This window comes from Aythya ferina, assembly GCF_964211825.1.
Source record: "Aythya ferina genome assembly, chromosome: 2".
Taxonomy (NCBI): Eukaryota; Metazoa; Chordata; class Aves; order Anseriformes; family Anatidae; genus Aythya; species Aythya ferina.
The window spans coordinates 135,114,825-135,133,519 of record NC_140297.1 but is presented as its reverse complement, the minus strand read 5'-3'; the positions used below and the strand labels follow the sequence as shown (position 1 = coordinate 135,133,519).

General features: G+C 42.0%; 1 protein-coding gene across 1 annotated transcript; it reads left to right on the top strand.

The window, feature by feature from the left end:
• Positions 1 to 1,412: 1,412 nt before the first annotated feature.
• Positions 1,413 to 14,209, top strand: TMEM64 (transmembrane protein 64; the record flags this gene model as incomplete). Its single annotated transcript, XM_084510921.1, is given in 4 exon segments — positions 1,413 to 1,936; positions 1,938 to 2,583; positions 8,053 to 8,208; positions 11,657 to 14,209. Coding segments are annotated over 4 exon segments (1,521 nt in total), but the record flags the coding sequence as incomplete, so codon positions are not given.
• Between the last annotated feature and the right edge of the window lie 4,486 nt (positions 14,210 to 18,695).

Below are 18,695 nucleotides of genomic sequence, written 5' to 3'. Positions count from 1 at the left end.
CTCTGAAAGACGTTTCCACTCAGGCTTTTTCATTGCCTGTGGAAGCAAGGGTACTGAACAGAAATATAGACAAGCTGAATCTGCTTGTAAGTAATATGTGATCTTAGTATAAAACCAGAAATTAATATTTTATATTCTTGGTATTCTGCTGAACTTACCTTACCACTTCTCCCCAGTTTGCCTTACTGAAAGTGTAAGTATGCCCTTCATCCTTCATGAGCAGGGATGCTGGGTTTTCTTGACATTATCATTTGTACATACCCTGCCTGTGTTTGCATCGTGAGAAAAGGGCACACACAAAATCAGATCATATTCAGATAGAGATAACAGGGAAAAAAAAAAAAAAGGAAAAAGAAAAAAAAAAAACACAACTGATTATGCCATGGGTATTTATCTGCAGCTTCCCTGCTGTACAGTCTGCCAGGATTGTTTCATTCTGCTGTGGTGCTCAAAGACATCTGTCATTTTCTTAGGCTGATTTGTTGGATTACCCAGGTTATATCATTTTGGGTGGCATATTTTGCAAGTGAACATATTTGTGGTATGTTCCTGAAGACACGTTCTTCATTTTGAGATTTGGGTATTTTTATTTTTTTTTTGTTTAATCATCTTTTAACCTTTACAACTCCCACACACATTCTCATTTTGTATCCGCTGGTAAATTTCCCAGCAGAAGAATATAACTCCACTGGAGCATATTGTACTTTTAAATGCTGTAAAGAAAACAGAACCCTTTCTGCACTGTGCTGTTGCTATCATTAGTAACGCCAGAGCAATAGCGAAGCGCGAAGCCCGCGAGCAGAGGCGAGGCTTCTGAGAAAACACCCATCTCAAATATGCCCTCCCTGCTTATTCAGGCCGCCCCATTCTTTCTATCAACAGCTCAAAACTCCAGCACAAATCATCCAAAAGTGTGTCGGAGCCTACAGGCACACGATGAGCGGTTGGGTGAGCTGGCTGCCCTCATTTCTGCAAGCAGCAGGATGCAGCTGTGCCAGAAGTCCCCTTGGGTGCCCAGGCCTGGGGCTGCTGGCTGAGGGTCCGTCTGTGCCCCAGGCTTGCTGGAGGCTGCTGGCTCCCCGTTTGGGGCTCTGTTGTCACCCCAAAACCCCAGATGCTGCCTGGTGGAGGTGTCTCTACTTTGTGGAGAGGCAGAAAATGGAGTGCTTGTGGAAGCCCATTCACGTAGAGGAGATGAGCGGCCAACACATCCCGGGGGGCTGGAAGCAACCGGCTAGTCAGAGCCTCCTCGAGCACACACTTCTGCCAGAAAACAGCCGGCTGCAGCCCCCCAGTTCAACCTCCTCCCTGACCAAGAGGCTGTGAGAAGCGGGCCGAGGAGCCCCCAGGGCACACAGGGGCCGATGGAGGGCTACGAGCCGGGGGGGAGGAGGCGGCGCCCGGGGCCGTGAGGCGAAGCCGAGGGGGCGGCTCCGGAGGCTCCCCCCGCCCGGCTGGGGCACACCCGGCCGGCTGGGCTGGGATGGGAGCGGGGCGGGCCGGGGCTGGGGGCGGAGCGGGGCGCTGCCTGCCGCCGAGCCCCGCGGCGGAGCGGAGCGGGGCGCTGCCTGCCGCCTGCCGCCGCCCCCGGAGCGCAGCCTCCTCCCCATCCGCTGCCTGAGCGGTGTCCGGGGCTGCCACATCGGCACGGCCGCTCCGCCGGGCGCTTGCCGGAGCCGAGCGGGAGATGGGCGGCGCGGCCGAGGGGAGGCAGCGCGAAGGCGGCAGCGGCTGCGGTAGCAGCAGCGGCGGCGGCGGCGGCGGCCGAGAAGCAGCAGCCGAAGCGCGGCCCCTTCCCTCCCGCCCTCCCCGCTGCCGCTTCCCCGCCCCCGGCCGGCCCTCGGCCGGGCTCCGCCGCCCGCAGCGGGCCATGGCGGGGCGATGAGGGAGCGGCCGCCCCTGGCCGCGGGCTGCGCGGGGAGGCGGGGAGCGGTGGCAGGAGGAGGAGGAGGAGGCGGCGACGGCTTCGTCCCGGCGGAGGCGGCGGGGGCCGGCGGGCTGCTGCTGGGGCCCTACGGCGAGCAGGGCGGGCTGGCGCCGGCCGAGCTGCTGCTGTGCCAGCTGCCCGAGGCGGGCGGCGGAGGGGCCGGGCTGGCCGAGCCCCGGGGCTGGCGCTGCTCCTGCTGCCTGCTGGGCACCTGCTGGTGCAAGAGCTGCCTGGGCGTCTGCGTGCTGGCCGCGCTCTGCTTCGCCTCGCTGGCCCTGGTGCGCCAGTACCTGCGGGACCTGCTGCTGTGGGCCGAGAGCCTGGACAGCCTGGCCGGAGTGCTGCTCTTCACCGCCGGCTTCATCGTCGTGTCCTTCCCCTGCGGCTGGGGCTACATCCTGCTCAACGTGGCCGCCGGCTACCTCTACGGCTTCGTGCTGGGCATGGGGCTGATGGTGCTCGGCGTCCTCGTCGGCACCTTGGTGGCCCACGTGGCCTGCAGGCGGCTGCTGGCCCGCTGGGCGCTGGCCAGGATCCAGGGCAGCACGACGCTCAGCGCCGTCGTCCGCGTCGTGGAGGGCGGCAGCGGCCTCAAGGTGGTGGCCCTGGCCAGGCTCACACCCATCCCCTTCGGGCTGCAGAACGCCGTCTTCGCGGTGAGTCCTGCATGGGGCCAGCTGGAGGAAGCCGAGGAGCCTCGGTTCCCTTTAGCGGTGATAAAACTGAGCCCGCTGCCTCCTGCTAGCATCGCCGCGTGTCCCTGAGGAGACACGCTCTCTAGGTGCTTCGTTCGGTGGCACTGCCTGAGAGTTATGGTCTGCTTGCCCCCTTTCGAGGCTTAAGCATTGGGAGGATGCACTGAGATGTTTTGTAGCAAAATCTGTGGAAGGACTTGGCAGCTTGTGTCTTGTAAAGTGATCCGCGTGGGTGGAAAAGTTGTATTTTCAAGAAGCCTCGTCTAAACTACTCCCTAACCTACTTAACATAAATGTTTGCATTGCAAAGAAAGCAGTGCGCAGATTAAAGTTCTTTGGTTGCTGTATGTATCATGCATCTAGCAAATCCATACATGGTGTTAAGTCCTTGCGTGTGAAAGAGGCAGCGTGTTTTGGGCAGAGCAGTATGATACAGACACAGAGCTGGAAAGGGACTCGGTGCATCAGTGAAAGTGAGTTCAAATGAGTCTGGCAAAGGACTGGGTTGCTTTTCTTTCCTGCTTCTAGATGAAGATAGATGCATACTGTACAAATAATTTATTATTTAAAACTTGCAATCTTTCTGTCCTTTTTGATCATCTCAAAGGAGATAGTAAGGAAGGACACGGTGTATACCTTTTTGAGTCCACGCTGTTGATGAGGTGCCAATCTCAGACCTCAGCTCTTCCCAAATGCTTTGTCTAAAGAATCCGTTTCAGACTGTTGTACGCCTCGGTTGTGTCTGCTAACGTGGAGAAATCAAAACAAAGCACACCAGATTGGGCAATATTTTTAATGTTTAACAGTAACTCTTATGTGCTTTAAGGAAGAGACCCTATAAATAAACCATTTGGTCTGCCACTTTCTTACGGCACACTATCCTTTCCTCATTTGGAGTCCTAATTTTGAAGTGCTTGCTTAATCTTGAAGAATCAGCTGGTTGAAGTGAGTAGATTACTGAATACCAAGTTTCGTATTTAAGCAGAACTTAAGCTAGTTCATCCACAGAATATTCAGGGTTTCCCCTGCACACCAAATAAACGATCACTGTGTATAAAATTAATAGCAGATGTGGGTGCTGGGGCATTAGTCTCAAGAGCTGTAGCCACTTATTTCAAGTAGATCCTTTAACCATTTCGTTGTTAGGAATGAGAAGAATCTCATTTCATTTATGTTTTATATACTCCTCTGTATTGTTGTGGGACTGAGGATGCAGACGTGGCCAGTGGGACGAGAGCAGCAGGGAGCAGGGCACGCAGCTCTGCCTGGGACCCTCCCAAGCCTGATGAAGCTTTTACGCCGGGACCCTTTCAATGGCTGGGAGCTGTCATGCTTTGGTTTTCCATAGCTCCTGGGTCTCACCCGAAGTAGTCAGCAGTGCTGTATCAGAAGAGAGCAGAGAATTACCAAATTAAAATGATTTCCTTCCGGGCCTAACCATTCTGCTATGTCTGGAAACAATTCAGCAGAGTAGTCAGGCCAGTGTAATATTATAATGATGCTGTAAATCAGTATTTTGTATTCTCAGAGCACTGCGAGCTAAGTAATTTTCTTACTGAGGTTTCAGTGTAAAAATAACAAATAGGAAATGAGATGAAACTAGATTCTTGAGTAAGTCAAATAACTTGGATGTTGCCTGCTAAAATTAGTTTGGGGAGTTGCATTTATTACTCCTGATTTATTACTTTACAGCTTAGTCAAATAACATAGTGTTCAATCTTTAATTGAGAACATTTAACATGAACTGCTACATTACTGAAAAATAAGAATGTTGCACCAAATCTGGGATTTCAAAGCTCTTTCTCACTTTGAGTCAAGTTTAAGGTATGTGTGAAATACAGAAGTCTACCAACACAGACTTAGCTGTGATTTCTTTGAAAACTGACTTATTTGAAAACTTAATGCACTACTTAAATTTAAAATGCAAGGGGATTTGGGGTGTCCTAGCCGTCCATTTGTTCCCTGTGCTCACTACTTAAGCAATGAATTTGAAAAGGTTTGTTCTTAATAGTGAAGAAGAGTGAACTGAAGTCTTTAGAAAACTTAAGTATCTTTTAATTTTCCATCAGTCTGGTTTACGCTTGTTTTCTGTATTCATGTTTATAATTAAACTGGTGAGACTGAGTGACTGGTGATACTTGAATGAAAGGGAAGGGAGGAAGTGACACATGAGGTCTGGGGACCAAGTGATAACCTCGAGGTGAGAAGGGTCATCTGCGGGGCTGGCACACACCGTGTGCTGAGTGCTGTGGGCAGCTGCAATTGCAGGGAAATTTATGGGAAGAAGGAAGAGAGCTTCCTGGCATTTGACTAGTGATAGGATCATATTTTTGAAACAGTGTTAAGTAGAAAATTTCTTTTTAAGAAACAGGAATTTCTTCTTAGCTTTTCAGCAGGCGGACACAAACTCCTTGAGGCCATTCTGTGCTTCTCTGGGAAAGCACTGAGAATTGGGAGCAGCAGAGTAATATATTTACATGCCTTTTCTGGAAAACCTTGGGACTTGTAAAATGAAAGCATGTTTGTATATTTCTTTGAGTGGGTTTTGCTTATTTCTTGCTCCTGTAACATGCTGCCAGGGTGGCCAGTGCTGTGCTGATAGCTCCTGGTGAAGTGTTTGCCCACACACAGCCCTCTCCCCTCTGCAACCCTGAACATTTTGAAGGTAGGTCTGGATGGGGGCATAGTATGCAGGTTATCACCTCCTTCCAGCTAGTGGGTCCCTGCTGACAGATACATGCAAACTGATTATCTGCAGTACCTGGTGTAGCCTAGATCAGAATTCATAATTATTTTTTTTCTTTTCTGAGAGGGGTGTGATGTAGGAGAGGTAAGCTGACTAAACACTTTAGTGTCCAAGTGAATGTCTCCAGTTCCAGAAATATTTCACTAATACTTCTCAGAGTTCAAAAAATGTTAAGTGCTTTGCAGGCACATATGCAGCCTGCTTACTTTGCTTGTTGGAGAGTTGGTAGCTATTTTTTGGTTCACCTTTTTTTTTTTTTTTTTTCCTCGAGTAAGTGAAAAGCATCAGTATTGTCTTTTGCTCTCAGCTGCTAAGCCTACCTGATCTGAAACACGTGGACTCAGGAATTCAGGAGAGGGAAGTCTGCAGCAGTCCCCAGAGGCATGTGACCCCCTAACAGCATCCTGACACAAGCATTTGTTTTTTGACAGAAACGAACCCAAGGGGTCAGCTGCAAAGAAAGCACAAAAATTTTTATCATACAAAGCTTGTCCAGGGCTCAGTGGGAGAGTTTCTGTTCAACACTGTTGTTAACAGAGCAGTTAGTTTGTTCTTAAATTTATTTTAACATGTTGCTACAGCCTGTAACACAGATGTAGCCATGCTTGCTTTGGGATTTTGGTGTTATTTTTTTGCTGACGTGAGCTTTCCCTAGAAACACTAGGAGCCTCTGTTTGGCGGTGTGGCACATGGACTGCAGTTTGGCAGACCTCTAGAACAGGTACAAGTTTGCAGAAGGAAAGATAAGCCGTAAGTTTTACTGAAAATGTCTCTTTTTTTTTTTTTTTTTTTTTTTTCAGGTAGGGACACCATCTGTTTCTTACCCTTTCTGGGGGAAGCGATACTGATGTAGATCTAAAACCCACAAACCAGGAGTTAAAAGGACACCTACAGACTCTTTCTTTCCTCTCATTATCTCTCCTTTTAGTGGGATGCACAAATCACAGTCCAGCGTGTCTGTTGGCAGCCTCTCCTTCATTTGGAAGCTGTCTCTCTCGTGGCCCAGAGTGTCCGGATGCTTTAGGACAGATGTGCAAACACGCTCCTCTGCAACTAGAGTGTCCTTAATACATATTCAGAAATGAAAGAGGTGCCCAGGAGTGTTAAAGCAATCTTTGGGAACTTTCCCAGCTCCATTAGATCTAATGACAGTGTCCTACTTAGCAAATTTTGCCTCAGCATTAGTATATCAGAGACTTTTAATAGCAGTTCTTTCATTCTCTTGGCAATAAGGGAAGTTTTGGTTATGTATCCCTATTACATGGCCCAGATTACTATTTTTTTTTTTTTTAACTATTTTGAAAGCATCAGTCAAATATGAAGTTCTGACATGATTATGTAGCACTTTTTCATTAGAAATCTAAATTAAACTTGGGTAGAGAAGGAAATATATTATTTGTGTTGCTGATATATATTTAAGTCCATGGGAGCTGTAATTTGCAGCGTGAAGATTGGAATTGGCTTATTGGATCTTATTCCCATGAATTATTCTTGATCTTCATGCTCCATTGCATTTTCCTCCTCCATTGCCCTTCCTTCTCCCTAAAACTTTCCACTCATAGTGCTTAGAGCTGCGAGAATCCAGCATTGTGACTTTCATAGTAATCAAAGTTTATTTTAAGAATAGTATGATGAAATAAATAACTTCGCTGCTATTCTCTTGTCTTCATCATTGTACAGAACTGTCAAGGTCAATAATTTCCATGTAGACTCCCAGTGTTAGGAGCTGTTCTTAATTAGAACTTGTTTTATTATTATTTGATCAACTGAATAGTCTAGAAAACTCATTAGATGGCTTGTTTCAAAATCGCCTTTTCTATAGACATTTTATTTTTAACCCATTGTTTCATTCTGTTTTCATTTTCTTGCATAAATCTATATTGGACTCTTGGATCTTGATTTTAGCATTTTTCAGTGGCTGCTGATAGTTAGCTAGTGCTATGTAAGTTGTTCCATATAAACTGTCCATGTAAGGGCTACAAAGAGAAATTTCTCAGCAAAGAGATGAAGATCTCTTGAAATGTTACTCATTTTTTTTTCCAGGAAAAAATAACAGGAACTATAGTCATATTTACTGTTTTGTTCACTAATCGAAGTTTGATATAAAATAACCTTTGGTAGATAATCTTCATGATGCCTATTTATATATCTATAGACATATAATCAATATACATATATATATCTTAAAGAGAGATATAACTCCAATTGCAGAGGCAAATTGTATCTGCCATTCTGTTTACCTTGATCTTATTTAGTACAGTGACTTTTTGAACAATTACCTCTTTTATTAGTTGCCATACTTGTAAAACCCATAGGAAATAGATGATATACATCAATTTTTGCTTTAGACTTTCACTTTTGGTAAAATACTTTCTTCGCAGTCTCATAAATTGCAGGGCTCTGTTCACCATGAAGAAATAAACATCTCAAGCGAACGGTGTAATTGCATCCTTACTTACGACTTTTGCACAGAGATATTGTTTAATGTACGATGAAATTAAATAAAATGTAGTAACTTTAAAAAGGCCAGATGAAAACTAGCCACATATTGTTTTATTGTGTTCTCTGACAGTGAAAAGTTTGTTTTTATTTTTTGGCACAGATGTTTCTGGGAGAGGCAGTCTAATTGGTTACACATGTAGGTTGTGCTGTGGCTTCTTACATTATTATTTTTTTTTTGATAGGTTACAGATTTGTCCCTACCCAGCTACTTGATGGCTTCTTCAGTTGGGCTGCTTCCTACTCAGCTCCTGAACTCATACTTGGGCACTACCTTGCGTACCATGGAGGATGTGATCGCAGAACAAAGTGTTAGTGGCTATTTTATATTCAGTTTACAGGTAAGTTAATACGAGGGGTTTCATAGAGTTTGGTAACAGTAATGTCACCCTGTGTCCACCTTCATAAGTGATTACTCTTAGAAACAGTCTTCTACTTGTTTGGGAACATTCTTTATCCCTTTTATTTGTTGTTCATCTGCCGTACCAGTGGGATTTGAGATAGGATTTTGCTTCTGGAGGTAGTAGGCAAGCTTTCTCCCTATAGCATTGTCTCTTCAAGTCACTGAATCTTCACTTTGAAGACTGTGCTCTTAGGAATGTCTATGAGATGTAGAGATTTTGCACTGCTGGTTTCTCTTTGAGATTGTAGAGCCTCCAGCATAAAAGAGCTGGGTTATAGGATGTGCGGGGCAGATGCTTGTCTCAAGTATTAGGAACTGCTCTCTGTTGGCATAACAACTCCCTAGTCTGCGGCAGCCGACCTCCTGCAGTCTGAGAGCCGAGCCGTGGTGTATGGTATTGAAAAGTAGCAGGTGTTTTAGAAGTGTTTAATTTATAACTTTGGTATTTTCAGTAGATTGTGTAAAGCTGAGGTGACACTCATTTTTCACGGGCATAATGACTGCTTGATAACCCAGACAGACAGGTTTCCAGTGTTCTGCTTTCTTTTGGTTTTGTTTTTTTCCCATTAAAGTTTAATTCTGTCATACCTCATGTGATACAAAGCAGAACTTGCTCAGTGTTCTCTTTTTCTATTTCTGCCACAATTTCATCCTGTCAAGTTTTTTTTCTGTTGCCCTCTGCGGTAATCTCCTGCCGAATTTTAGACTTGTCAAACCACCCCTACACAAAAGTCTGTGTGCTCCCAGCTGTAATATGCTTAGGGTGCTTTGACCCAGAACCTGTGCCATGTTCACCGTTAACACTGAACACTTTCAGTTTTGCGTAGGTCTTTAGGATGAAAGGTACTGTGGAAGTATATTACTAATGCCTACACCAAAATATCCTAATTTTGCAAGGAGGTAAATTAATCAGAAGTGCACAGTACCTTTTGATGAGCTTAGCTGATGAAATAATTAGTCAGTAAATCTTAGGGATAAGCCTGAAGTTGGAGACAATTGCAAGCATAAAGGTAATGAACATATCAGAACAAGATTATATATTAAAGCCTTCTCTGACATTGTTGGCACTTCTAGGTTGTGTTAGACCAGCAGTTACCATGGTTTGCTGACTTGCAGTTCGTGCTGCAGTCATTTATCTTCCTCCTTTTATGATCACAAAGCTGATGTTTAACAGTGCTAAGATAAAACGCTAACTATGACCATTTTAACCCATCACCCTCCTGAAACTTGTATGTTCTTAAGTGGAACTTAGGAATGGAACACATTTACGTGTTGTTTTGTGTTATTTATCTGTTGTTGGAACACATTTAGAGTCTTAGTAGAAATATTTGAGTATTAAAAATGCATTTGTGCATGTAAGGTAAATACTTTCAATAGATCAAATTGAAAATAAGTGGTACTTGATTAATTTTAATTTTAGTTGTGAAGTGTTATTTCAGGAGTTAGTAGTTTTTAGTGGTCTTTCCTGTGTCGTACCCACCCCCCCCTTAAGTGTTTTTTGTTTGTTTGTTTGTTTGTTTGTTTTTTGTTTTATAATGACATTGACTCTTCTTTGTGGTTATGTGGGTTGCCAGTGCAGTTTAACTTGGTCAGGTAAGTGTAAGTTGAAAGTTTGAACAGAAGTGCTCACCACCTTGAGAGCAGTTCTTAAGAACTAACTGAGTAAGGCAAGGGGAGCCCATTAGTGGAGAAATTACTGATGTTCTCCCATTTTTTTTCTCAGGCATCTGCCTGGTGCTTTGCCTGGCTGTGTGGCTTTGATGGGACTTTGGCTTAGTAAAATCCTTCACGTTTCACGGTTGTCTGTGTGTACATTTTTTAAATTATTCATCTAGGCAACTGAGGCTACTGGTTTCAAACTCGTCAAGGTTAAATATTTGGGTAAGGTTTTAGAATAGTGTTTTTCCTATTAATTCAGAACATGGTATCCGTAGTCTCTTTTTGACATTTCAGTTGGTGGTCTTTTGAATCCTGTAACTTGAATTAGTGAAGGGAATAGTTTTCACCAGAAGCAATGAGCAGGCTGCCCAGAGAGTGATCAAGTCTTCATCCTTGGAAGGTTTCAAGACCTGAATGGAAAAAAGTCCTGAGCAACCTGGTCTGATCTCACAGCTAGTCTGCTCTGAGTAGCAGGTTGGGCTAGAGATTCCAATATGCCTTCCTTGTGCAATTACACTATGGCCATACTTGTCAGTCCTTTTACTCTGTAATATTCTAGCATCTTTGATGCCATGCTGACAGATGTTTTAAGTGATGGTCCTTAATGTCTTGGAAAACATAGCCCTACCAATTAATGAAGTTCAGATTTTGGACTCCAGACCTTTGTTTATGTTTATTTGCAACAGAACATAAAGTTCTATTTTGTTTTCTTTTTTTAAAGAAAGTTATGGATTTCAGCTAGTTTTATAAAACATTTTTTTAAAGTCAGAAGATTTTACTTCTTTTAAAGGGACTGTCATTATGAGACAGCTTGATTTTATTCAAGGATTTATATATTTTTAAGGAGGATTTTCAGATTTTTCAGAAGACTGTAACCAGTGTTTTATTGAAACCAAAGGCTGACTCTCAGAAGTGTAGTCCATGCTAATGTCATTAAACAAGTGATTTCTAAGCAAAAGTTGTCCTGGCTTATTCCTTGTGATTTCTATGGTGAAAGTTTAAAAAATTCTTAATAATATGATACTGAGCAAAAAAATGTAAACTAGAATTCTTACTTTTGGATTATATTTCCTCCTAAAACAAAAAAAATGAACATCTGTTCCTCCCCAGAGCCCATCCTCTAGAAAGCAAGTACAACCCATACAGGCTCCTGTAAGTTGCTCAGAAACTGTGACTCTGTCCTATTTTTTCCTGATGTCTGAGAAGCAGCACTGCTGCTTTTTGCAGTCTTCCGTGCTGGTGGGGCAAGGACAAGAAGTTTTACTTTCTTTTCTCTGCATCATCCTGCCTCTGCTGTTTGGCAAGTTGCAGATAACCATTAACATTTTAACCTATTATTCATGTGATTTCTGGAAAATAGCTTTCTTGCTTTCTAGTGGTACACTGCCATTTTTTTTGTGGAGTTAGGTTTGCCAAGAGATATGGTGTGGGGAGTTTGCTTTCTAAAAGGATATGGGGGGACGATGGAAACACACAACCTCTATCTTCAAATCAAATTAACACTGAAGTTCTCTGTATTGTCTGCGTTTTGGTATGCTAGTAGCAGTATACATTGACTTAGAACTACTTGTTGGTTAAGTTCATCTGCCTTTCAATGTATGAAGTATTAAGTCAATAGATGCCTCCATGAATCTTTACATTGATGACTTTGTTTTGTTCTAAACGGTTGCTCTGTATTCATGCTTACAGTTCATATAGCCTATATCACTCCTTTGTTTTATTTGCAGATTGTTATCAGCATAGGACTTATGTTTTACGTTGTTCACCGAGCTCAAGTGGAACTGAACGCAGCTATTGTAGCGTGTGAGATGGAAATGAAGACATCTCTTGTTAAAGACTGTCAGCCGAGCATCGGTGGTTCAATGACCTACTGCAACAAAAGGACAGTGGCGTTCTCTGGGGGAGGTGTCAATATTGTGTGATTTCAAGTATTAATAAAGTAAGGTTTTGTGAACCTAAGCTATTGCCTAGAAATATCTATGGACAATTCAACTAGCTTTGAAAAAAAAGAATTCAAATGGTTACAGGTTGTACTATGGCACAAGCCAACTGACCAGCTCTTGAATTGCACGTGGGGTGACTTCTAGCAAAAAATGGAAGATGGTGAAGTAACTTAAGATGTAAATGCAAGTCTGGCTGCACCTTTGGTCATTTATTATGCCTATCATGGCCTGTAGTCTGCACTTTAGTTTTTTTGTTTATTTTCTTTGCTCCTATAAACTGAGAAATGCTTCTATAAACTGAGAAAAGTAGCACAGAGGTAAATATTTTTCTGCTTAGCATTATTTATAAGGCTGAATAATTATATGCAGTAGAACTTTATTACTGATAAAGATGAATGAGAAAGTACGCAATTCAATGTATGTTATCCTTGAATGTGCTTTTGCTTCCAGACCTTGGAGTGTATTATTTTGCTAATGATGGGACCATTTGGCTTTTCCTTCATTTCTGACTGGGGGGGCAGGGGGAAAGAGAGAACCCTATATAAAATTTTGGTTGAATGTATTTTTGTAAGTCATTGAAAATGTTGCAGAGCCATGCATATGTATTCACACAAGCTTAAATCCTACATTGTGGGACTGAAGTGCTCTTAAATAACATTTTAAGTTACACTGTGTAATATGCAAAGGAAAAGGGAAAATGCAGAAGTTATAATAGATTGCAGTGACTAGCACTATTTGAAGGAAACTTCATGAACTAGCTAACTGTTGAATTGGTTTTACCACCTTGGTGATTGTAACAAAGGGCTGTTCCATGTTAATCCTATTTATAAATACTTTTGATTGATGTTTTGCAGCTCACATACCTGCATATAATAAGGCTTCCAGAACAGGGAGCTAAATCTATCCTTCAAACAAAAAGTATGAGATATAACACTACTAATCTTACATGAAGGTGGCCTTTATTTTATAAGTAAACCCCTCCCTCCCTTTAAAAAGCTTTAAAAATTCAGTTGGTATTTTTTTCTAAAAGTTTTACTTTTTTTTTTTTTTTAAAGACGCAATCTATTATAAATTTCATCACAGTGAAGAAATGAAAACTAGAGGTTTTCTTTGGAAAAATAAATAATCCAGTAATGGAGGAGGACAGTAATGTCTTTGAGACTCAGGAATTCTGACTCCATTTTTGCAAGACAACACTGTATTGGATAATGCTCCTTTTATGCGTGCTATGGACTGTTTTTCACTGCATTTGAACAGACTAGATAACCTGGTAATAATTCCTGTGTGTGTGTATGCATGTATCTGTGTGGGCAAAAGGAAATCAATAACACCTGAAGGTGACATGTTGTGTGTGTGAGTTTCCTGTAGATATACACACCAATGTTCAATTGCTCAAACACACACAAGTCATCTGACACAACAATAATGTGTTACTTATTTTGTAGTTATTTTTGTGTAAGTTTTTGAGGATGCTTTCAGTCTTCGTGTTATTTTCTAACAAAACATGACTGTGCCTCCTTTTTGTAAGGCTGTTTGTAGGGTCCAGCCATTTTTGTCTTGTTGAAAACAATAGGTCTTCAAGGTAGATGGGAAGCAGAGATCTGGTAGCCTTTGGCAGTCTTATTGTGAGGATGTACAGTACGTGGATAACTTGACAGCTAAGCATTCCTTGGTAGTAAAATTCAATTTTGTTATTTAAATGTGTATCCTTTGCAGACGGCTGTTCTTGGGTCTTGTGACCTTAGGAACTAAACTAGTTAAATATCAAAGTTCAGATTGTCTCCTTTTTTGTTTGTTTTTTAAAAAAAGACAATCTGTATATACCTGGAAGTGTTCATTTACACATCTCTGCCTCTGACAGCTCCTGTGTGAAAACAAGAGAGCCAGATAACTTTTGATGGCGTTATTTGTCATCACAGTATGATTGAGCCCTTTCTTAACTAAACTTTTTAAAAGTGTTTTATTCCTTGGAATTCAACAATCCTTGAATAAGTGAACTGATCTGAACTTTGCTCCATCTTGCTAAAACAGCAGTAGTGTTATGAAGAGGTTTTCTCTTTCCGTTTTTTAACTAACTTAAGGTTGTGTTGACTATTCAAGAACATTTCCCAAATATGTATTTTGAAGTGCTTTTATTTCCATGACACTTTGTAACCAGAGTAACTTCACTATGTGAACACTTTTGTAGTATGGAACTAGTTCTTAAGACTTTTGCATTTTGCTTGATACTTGTAATATTTGTGTACAAGTTAATGGGAAATGTGCATTAAAAGGAACTTTTCTGTACCGTGCCAATCATAATTTTATACAATAAATTCACTCCAATTTCTTTAAAGAGATATGTATTAAATGTCTAGGTCTCTACAAAGCAGTAGCTGGAAATAAGGTGCAATGAAGTGTCATCTCTGTATGTGCACACAAAGATACTTGTCTACCTTGAAGAAGTAACAAATTAGGATTTCAGAATGAACTCCATGGGTGGTGAGTTACTGACGAGGGAAGGGTATTTTAAAAATTATTATTATTTAAAGAAATACTTGCTTACTTCTGTTAAATGCTTTGACAGTTGGATATCTGTAGCTGCCTTTTTGGATTGAAGAACAAGAGTATCCATGTGCTTATGAGAAGTGTGCTAATGAACTAAAAGACTGATATTTTTAAATGCAAGAGCGATGTGATGAAATTTTTCAGATATTCTTCCTACAATTAAAGACGGTGTGAACAGTTTAAATAATATGTGACAAGTCACATTCACAAATGCTTTTGTAGCTGCAGTGGTGACAAAATTTCTGCTTTTTGTATACAAAACATACCTAAATTACAAGTCATGTAGAAGATAAAATTTCTGCACCATGGAAACAGTTTTACTTCCTCCTTCTTGTGGGAAGAGCAACTGTGTAATAAATCTACCAAAATCTAACTTCATACTGTCTGAGAGGAAAATCCTTTTTTTTTTTTTTTTTTTTTTTTTTTGTCCAACAGCTTTACATCCTATTTTTATACTTTTTTTTTTTTTTTTTTTTTTTTTTTTTTTTTTCTTTTAGCATAAGTTCAGCTGGCATTGAGAGGTAAAATTTGAGGAACAGAGAAGCTGCTGTTCCATGGTGCATGGAACGTATCAGTTGCTATGTGTTCATTTTCATCATTTTGTCCAAGGCTGGTAGGATTTGGATTTTGACTGACCAAGGTAATCAGTGGCCTTGCAAATAACTTAAGATATGATGTGTAAGAAGAAATACTATAAATGTACTCCGTTCACTCTGAGGTCATTCTTAATGACAGAAACAAATAGCTGAAGTAACTCTGTCACAGTCTTCCTCATGATAAATTCAAAATTGGTATCAGTCTCATCCACACAATAAGAAGATGGTTTGAAGTAGAGAAATAGGAAATTAAATGTAGAGTGGAAGCTGATATGAATGCTGCACCTGATGGAGAACACGTAATTGTTGCAGAAAGCAGCTTGTCCCTGGCCTCTTGTGTCCTAAAGAATTAGTGATGTACCCAACAATATGGGATAGGTCTAAGGCACAACCTCTTTTCATGGATGTTGGCACTAGTGGTGTGCTATTCTGCTGTACTGACTGATTTTTAATTTATGTTAATTTGTTTGTGATAAGTAGGAATAACTGAGTCTACAGTTTCAGTTCTTCTGTCCCTTTCCTCCTTCTGTAAGTTATTATGTATTGCTAAATTTAAAACTACATTTTAATCAAGTACTATGTTCATTAATGCAAGATAAGTCCTTCTGGCTGGCCATGTGACTGATGTGTAATTGGTTGTGTCTGGACTCTTGATTAATTTGGAAAATGATCAGGGTGAGATTAGCTGCGGTGAGTGTGCAAGGTCTTTCTTCTAATTATTTAGATAACATGGTGAGAAAAAATAGCAGAATAGGTTTATGGCAGTGTATCGTTTGTTTTGCTTTAGGGGGGGAAAAATAGCAGGAAAAGGGTTTGATCTGTTCTGACCTTGGGACATGAATATTGGGTGTCAGTTTGGAGGATACAAGGGTATTTTGCTGAGATGTAGCACAAGAAAACTTGGGCAGCTCAAGGTAAGCAGGTGCCTGGCTTGGTGAAGAGAGTGATGTAAAGCCTGTATCTTTGGGCCAGAATGGCAAGGCTTTTTTCTTTCTCTTTTGACATTTCAATCACATTTCTCCTATTAGAGCGCTTCAGTTTGTCTTGGTAACAGAGGACTATGAGCTGAGGTGCAAACGTATTTACTAAGTGATGTCCAGGCATCTGGCCCAAGGGGGAGCTTGGTAGGGCAGAGGCCCCAGCTCTGCCTGCGGAAGGAAGGTTTCTCCCTGCTCCCAGTGAGCTGCAGTTCTTTCCCTTAAAGGTTGTGGGTGGGAGGAAGGCAGGGAAGGCCTGTGGTGATGGACTATTCTAATAGCAAATTTTTGCTTGCTACCTTAGAAATTTGATTGCAAGTATTCTCTGTTAAATGTGAGAAGTAGTAGGCGGTGAGGGAGTAGACTAATGATTTCTCTTTGACTCTGATTTTTGTGAGGGAGTAACAATTTGCTTCAGTAACAATTTGTTTCAGTACTAGATGAAACACCCAGGTGGTAGAGGGGTGGGATTTTGTTGTGGTGGTGGTTTGTTGATTTTTTTTCTGTTTTTGTTTTTCTTTGCGTTACTAGTGGAAGCAAATGATGCTGAAATGTCAGTGACAGGAAGTTAGCAACGATCGCTTTGATCCTTGGCATATTATGACTTTCAGATGTCTTTCACAGCTACTGGAAACAGTTTGTCAGAGGCAGCTAGGTGGCCTCTTAAGTATGAGCGTCTCCACTGACCGCATACCTCTGATGCTAGGGTCTGTTTTTGTCTCCTCAGCCAGCAAAGTCCAAGCCAGCAGCCTAACTGGCTCCATGGATAGCTCTCATCAGAAGGGCAGAGAAACATTTGTTGCTGCCCCTCTGGTATCTTATGAGGGGGAAGTACATGGTGGTTCGCCTGCCTGAATTCCTAAGGCTTCCTTTTGGCATTGCTCAGCATAGCTCTAGTGGAGCTGGTGGAGGAAGCCAGAGGGGCAGGGATTGCTGAGGAGACGACAGAGGTTGCTTTCTCAAAAACAAACAAACACCAAAACAAAACCAAAAAACCCACAACCCATCTGCACCCTAACCCTCTCAGAAATCATAAAACTCACCCTGCTCTGTCAGTAAATGGATATCCTGAGAGCAGGGTGCTTCCACTGTGGAACTGCTGGGGTACAGTGTTGTGGTAGGCCTAAAGAGACCTGTCCTTGCAGCTGGTGCTGTGAATTGATTGGAAATAAGTGATTCAACACATCTTAGCACTGCACTGAGTTCTAGGGTTTGAGGACCCTGGGGATGATACCGCAGCCACACATGCAGCTCCAGAATCACTGAGAGCAGTGCTTCACAAGCAGAGCTGCTGCCTTTTGTGGGAAGTGGTTGCGACAGGACGTGTGTCTCACTCTGGTCTGGGTAAGAGCACGGTTATTTGGTGTTTCTGCACAGGGAGTTGAACTCTGAGTTTCACGGGGTTTCTTTTCACCGCAACTGAAGGAAGCACCCCCATGCCTCGCTGCAGTGGTTTACCAGATGTGTGGTTACCATTTAGTTTGCAGCCAAACAGAAGACTCAGATATGTGTACGCATGCTGGCCCAGCATTAAACAGGTCTTTTCCTGTGGCTGGCTTCTTTCAGCTGAGGAATCTGTGTTTTTTCCGGCTACACCAGTCAGTCTAATAAAAGATATCTCTCCCTGCAAATGGTGCTTCCTCAGATAAAATGGTTACGGCAATGCTGCTGTGTCTTTCAAACAAGCTTCAAGGTGGGAAAGTGGCATGGTCTGGAGGAAGAGCTCTGAACTCCCCCAAACCCTTGGCATTTGCGCTGGGGAAACCAATCTTGTGGTAATGACTTTTGAAAACGTTTCCATAAAGAAGCAGCTTGAGACTGGAATTGAAAACTTAAAGGAAGGAGGGGAAAAGTTGCAATTAGTGGAAGAGTATTAGTATACTTACCAGGAGGTAAAATCCTGGCAGCTATAATTAGATAAGGTTATTCTCCTCTTTTCAATGAGTCATTCCTCAGAGAATAGATTAAAAGTATTTTTTTTTAAATCCTTTTCACTTGTTAAAACCCAAGTAGAGAAAGGAGAGGGAGTTACAGAAGAATGTATTAACAAGCTAATCTTCAGAAAGTCTGGAATTGCAGAAAATGCAGACTCATAAAGATTACTGAATATTAACCTGGAAGCAAGGCAGGAATTTGCTTTTATTAGTGGTGGATATGTTGGTACAAATCTACTTTTCTTCACTATATCCCCTCTGATAAACGGTAAAGGAAAGATAGATAGCCATGTAGTTGATGCCTGGGTAGATTTGTATCATATGGCTTATATTAAATTTCTTTTGGGGAAAAGTCTGGGGATTCCATTTTGGGGGTTGCGTGTAGTGCAGAAGGTTTGCCAGGTGTATGGCTTGGGATCAGCCGAATGGATATCAACAATAGCATGTCATGAACTTGAGCAATAATTCCTTCCTCTTATCTTTGTGGACCTAAAGGAAGGCTGGTTCTGCCTGGTAATGAATATCAATATCCTTAATGATATTTATATTATTTCAGGTATCTTTGATGGAAGCCCTGTACAGGTGGACTGTGAGCTTACACTTGCCTAAGATCTGAATTTTTTCCTAAAAACCTAATTCACCTAATTATTTAAGCATTATGCTATCCAAGTTGGAAACCTCTGCCTCAAGTGAGGACACGTTGATCAGCTGAGGATCCTTTGAAAAGCAGTGTGTCCCCCAGTTATAGCATTATAGAGTAATGAAGATC